Source organism: Mus caroli, chromosome 7 (assembly GCF_900094665.2).
Source record: "Mus caroli chromosome 7, CAROLI_EIJ_v1.1, whole genome shotgun sequence".
Taxonomy (NCBI): domain Eukaryota; kingdom Metazoa; phylum Chordata; class Mammalia; order Rodentia; family Muridae; genus Mus; species Mus caroli.
This window is the reverse complement of record NC_034576.1, coordinates 23936660-23941403: the sequence shown is the minus strand read 5'-3', so window position 1 is coordinate 23941403 and position 4744 is coordinate 23936660. Positions and strand designations below refer to the sequence as shown.

The following is a 4744-nucleotide window of genomic DNA, read 5'->3' as shown; positions in this document are numbered from 1 at the left end:
AGAGAGAGAGAGAGAGAGAGAGAGAGAGAGAAAGAAAGAAAGAAAGAAAGAAAGAAAGAAAGAAAGAAAGAAAGAAAGAAAGAAAGAAAGAAATGTCCCTTCACTTCAGTCACCACAGCTAAGCAGAGTGTGGAAGTCATGTGGTCACTGGGGTTTCTTTTTTAGTGTGTGTGCGTGCGCGAGTGTGTGGTGTGTGTGCATGCACAGGTGTGGAAGTCAGAAGACAGCTCTAGAGAATTAATTCTCTCCTTCCACTTTCATATGGGTGCTGAGAATTGAACTCTGGTCTCCAGATTTGAACGATAAATGTCTTTACCTGCTACATTATCGCTGTAGCCCATTGGCTGAGGTTCTGATGAAAAGAAAATCAATTGAAAGAGTAGATGGGACTTAGTAATGGTCTTGGTTAGTGTGGCCTCTACACAGCACAGGTTGGGGAGAGACAACAGCCAGGACCAACTTCTCGGGGTGCTAGGCACAGCCTTAACCATCCCTCTTTATCCCCATCCAGCAACCTCCAACATGTCAGGAACCCGCCACTGCCCAACATGTGTGGCCCTGGGGTCCTGTTCCAGTGCCCCCTCTATGCCCTGTGCCAATGGCACAACTCAGTGCTATCAAGGAAGACTTGAATTCTCTGGAGGTAAAGATCCCTCAAGTTTCTGGTGCTTGGGGTTCTAGAGGTGAGGGAAGACTGGGTCCCCATTCTCTAAGCTTTCCCTGTTGCTCCATCTTTTCTGGTTCCTAGGAGGCATGGACTCCACCGTGCAAGTTAAAGGCTGCACCACTACGATCGGCTGCAGACTGATGGCCATGATAGACTCAGTGGGACCCATGACAGTGAAGGAGACCTGTAGTTACCAGTCATTCCTTCAGCCCCGGAAGGCAGAAATCGGGGCCTCTGAGATGCCCACTTCACTGTGGGTGCTGGAGCTACTGTTTCCGTTACTGCTGCTCCCCCTCACCCACTTCCCTTGAAGAGGACACTGGGGGTCAGGGGAGGCCTTGGTCCTAGACACTGGGACTTTGCCTAGGAGGGAGCCTTCCGTCTGCTGATACCAACTGGAAGAAATGGGGATGGGGTGTGAAGAACAGAGAAAGAGGATGCATGTGTATTTGACACAAATAATAAAATTAGTGATTTGCTATTAAATGTGTGCGCATGCATGCGTGCTTTTGGGGGGCAGGGGAAGGGGGGAAGGTGTTCAAGGACAGCTTTCAGAAATGAGTTCCCTCTTTCCACCATGAGGGTCCCAGGGACTGGACTTGGATCACTGGGCTTTAGTGGCAAGCACCTTTTTATCCATTAATTTATTTATTCACTTTACATCCAGATTACTGCACCCCAGCCTCCCTCCCATACTTCTCCCCTTCTCCTCTGAGAGGGTAGAGACCCCCCCTGGGTATCCCACACACACCCTGGCACATCAAGTCCCTCAGGGCTAGGTCCCTCTCCCACTGAGGCTAGTCAAGCCAGCACAGTTAGGGGAACGGGATCCACAGACAGGCAACAGATTCAGGGACAGATCAAGTGGTTGGGGGACCTGCATGAAAACCAAGCTGCACATCTGCTATATATGGGGGGGGCAGCTATGGCACTCATAGGCAGAGGCAGTGTGGGAGGGCAGCACAAGTGTGCTCTTTGGTTGGTGGTTCAGCCTCCAAGGGTCCAGGTTAGTTGACTCTGTTGGTCTTTGTGGAATCCCTATCCCCTCCTGGTCCCTCAGTCCTTCACCCAAATCTTCCATAATCCGCTGAGCCAGTTCACCTACCCAAATTTGTGATTTGTGTTTGCTTCAAGCCATGAAGTGGGGTTTCAGTGCTGAACAAGAGGGGCCCCTAATGTCTGTAACACACATTTTCCAGATAAGAAAACAGTTCGGATAAATTTTAATTTCCCACATTCACAAACTGTAGCCAGAGACAGGCAAGGTGGTACATGGCTGTAATGCCAATACTCAGGGAATATAAGGCCAAGCTGCTCGACATAGCAAGACCCTGTCTCAGAAAACGGCTGGGTGTTTAACACAGCACTCCAGAGGCAAAGGCAAGTGGATCTCTGGGAGTTCCAGGCCAGCCTGGCCTACAGAGTGAGTTCTGGGCCAATTATTATTAATTATGTTTAATTATTACTATTAAATATGTAATACATTATTGTTTATATTTGTGTTATCATATAATATAGTTATGTTTGTTTGTTTATTTAAAATGGAGTGGGGATAGATTATCAAGAAATGACTTCAGGCAGAGCCAGGACATAAACATAGGTATTTGACCAAGAGTTTGATTTTTCTCTCACCCTACTATGCTAACTTCTCTGTGGGATCCCCAGCCCAAACTTAAGGCCAAAGCCAGCTGCTTTGAGAGTCTTCTATCCGCTATGGCCATGGGGCACGAGGAGAAAAATTAGACTCCTCAGTTCTCCAGGCCTAAGGAGCCCGGACCCCCATGTCCTGAGGGTTCCCCTCTCTGCAGCCTTCAGAAGGGAATGGATGGACGTGAATAGACGTGGACGGACGTGGATGGACGTGGATGGACGTGGTCCTAAGACGTGGACGGACGTGGACGGACATGGATGGACGTGGTCCTGAGACACAGATGGCGCATAGAGGGAAGAAAGGGCAAATAAGTGGAGGGAGGCACTGTTTTGACTTTTAATCTTATTTTACTTGATTATTCTAGATTTTGTTCTGTGTGGGAAAACTGCTAATTAAGGTCCACATCTACCATTAACCTGGTAGCTGCCTGAGCTCTGAACATAATGGAGGGCTCCCTTCACTGCCAGAGCGTCCCCTTCGCGGAGTTCAGCCCCCACACCTCGACCTGCAGAATGTCAGGTCACCTTAGTTAGATGGCACGTTCCACTTCCTTTCTCCCGATGAGGATCCTCCAGCCAGCACCTAGATTCCTGCAATGCTTCCCCATGCTAATGAGACATTCCAGGACCCTAAGCCTTCAGCCCATCCTGGATGTTTCTACCACTCCCATCTGTTCCCGGAAACTATAGAAACCTTGAATAGACTAGAGACACTATATAACTATATAAAACTATAGAAACTATAGAAACCACATGAAGTCAGTCTGCCTCCCTGCAGATGGTCCCGGTGTCTTCTTCACCACACATACTCAGAGGCCTTCCGAGCCCACCTCCCCGCATCCATCGGCCCATCCTTTCTGCTCCCCTTGCCCTCGTGACCCGTGTATCCCTGGCTGGCCTGGAACTCACCGTGTAAACCAAGCTGGCCTCAGATTCACAGAGTTCTGCCTGCCTCTGCCTCCTGAGTTAGACATTTTTAACATAATTTTTTATTAATCCCTTCAGAATTTTGTACAAGTATGTATCCACAAGCCAAACTTCTCACTGTAACTCCTTCCTGCCCCACCCCACCTTCCTGCTTTGTCCCAACTACATGTCCTTTGGAGGGAGGCAGGGATTGTTGTTGTGTTTAAGATAATAAAAGGCTTCCAAATTTACTGCTCCTGTACCCGTGTGCATGGGATCAACCCGTGGCATCTACCAAGGGCCACGCCCGTAAAGAAAACTGAATCCCTCCCTGAGACACCATCAGCTGTCACACCCTCACCTTTAGCTGAAGAGGTGGCCTGTCCCTCCATGCTGTAGGGCTGACCAGCTTGATGGTGTGCAGGCAGCCACTGGCTGCTGGCCGACTGCCTGCAGCCTATTGTATCCAAAGACACTCATTGCCTCTGTCTGGTCCTCCTTGACCTCCGGGTCTTACAATCTTTGCATCCCTTCCCCAACGACAGTCCTGAGCCCTTTGGGGAATGTGACAAAGACGTCCCATTAGGGACTGAACACTCTGCAGACGCTCATTCTCCACTTTGACTGTTTCTGAACGTCCTGTGTCGACGGGCTGGCTACTCTTATGCCAGCTTGACACAAGCTAAAATCATCTGAGAGGAGGGAACCTCGACTAAGAAAACGCCTCCGTGTGACCGGGCTGCAGACGCGTCTGTGGGGCATTTACTTAGTTAGTGATCAATGGAGGAGGGCCCAACCCATCATGGGTGGTGCCATTCCCCAGGCTGGTGGTCCTGGGTGCTCTAAGAAAGCAGGCTGATTGGTTGGTGCCTTAGTCTCTAGGAGCTCCCAGGGGTCTGGGTTAGTTGTCACTGTTGGTCTTCCCATGGGGTTGCCATCCCCTTCAGCTCCTTCCCCTAACTCCTCCATAGGGGTTTCTGACCCTAGTCCAATGTTTGCCTGTAAGTATCTGCATCTGTCTCAGTTCAGCTGCTGGTAGAGCCTCTCAGAGGACAGCCATGCTAGGGCTCCTGTCTGCAAGCACAACATGGCATCAGTAATGGTGTCAGGCTTTAATGCCCACCCATGCGATGGATCCCAGGTTGGGCCGGTCACTGGATGGCCTTTCCTGTACTCTCTGGCTTCATTTTTGCCCCTGAATTTCTTTTAGACAGGAACAATTCTGGATCAAAAAATTTGAAGGTGTGTTGGTGACCCATCCCTGTACCGGAGGTCGTCTCTTCAGGTTCCATCTCCCCACTGTTGGGCATTTCAGCTAAGGTTACCTGCACTGAGTCCTGGGAGTCTCACATTCCAGGTCTCTGGGACTTTCTAGAGGTTACACCCACCGCCATGCCCACCCCAGAGGCTGCTGTTTCCATTCATTCTCCTGCCCCCACTGGGCTTCTCTCCAGTCTCCCCTCTTACCTGATCCTGCCTCCTCTTCCCCTCCCTCTCCCCTCTTACCTGATCCTGCCTCCT

General features: G+C 50.2%; 1 protein-coding gene across 1 annotated transcript in view; it reads left to right on the top strand.

Annotated features, from left to right (window-relative positions):
* Tex101 (testis expressed 101) overlaps positions 1–1148 on the top strand; it is a 4175-nt gene extending 3027 nt beyond the window's left edge. The window contains exons 5-6 of the mRNA XM_021168382.1: positions 512–643; positions 749–1148. Coding sequence (XP_021024041.1) covers positions 512–643; positions 749–978 — 362 coding nt within the window. The 3' untranslated portion in view covers positions 979–1148. The remainder of the gene's footprint in view (positions 1–511; positions 644–748) is intronic.
* Positions 1149–4744: the final 3596 nt, after the last annotated feature.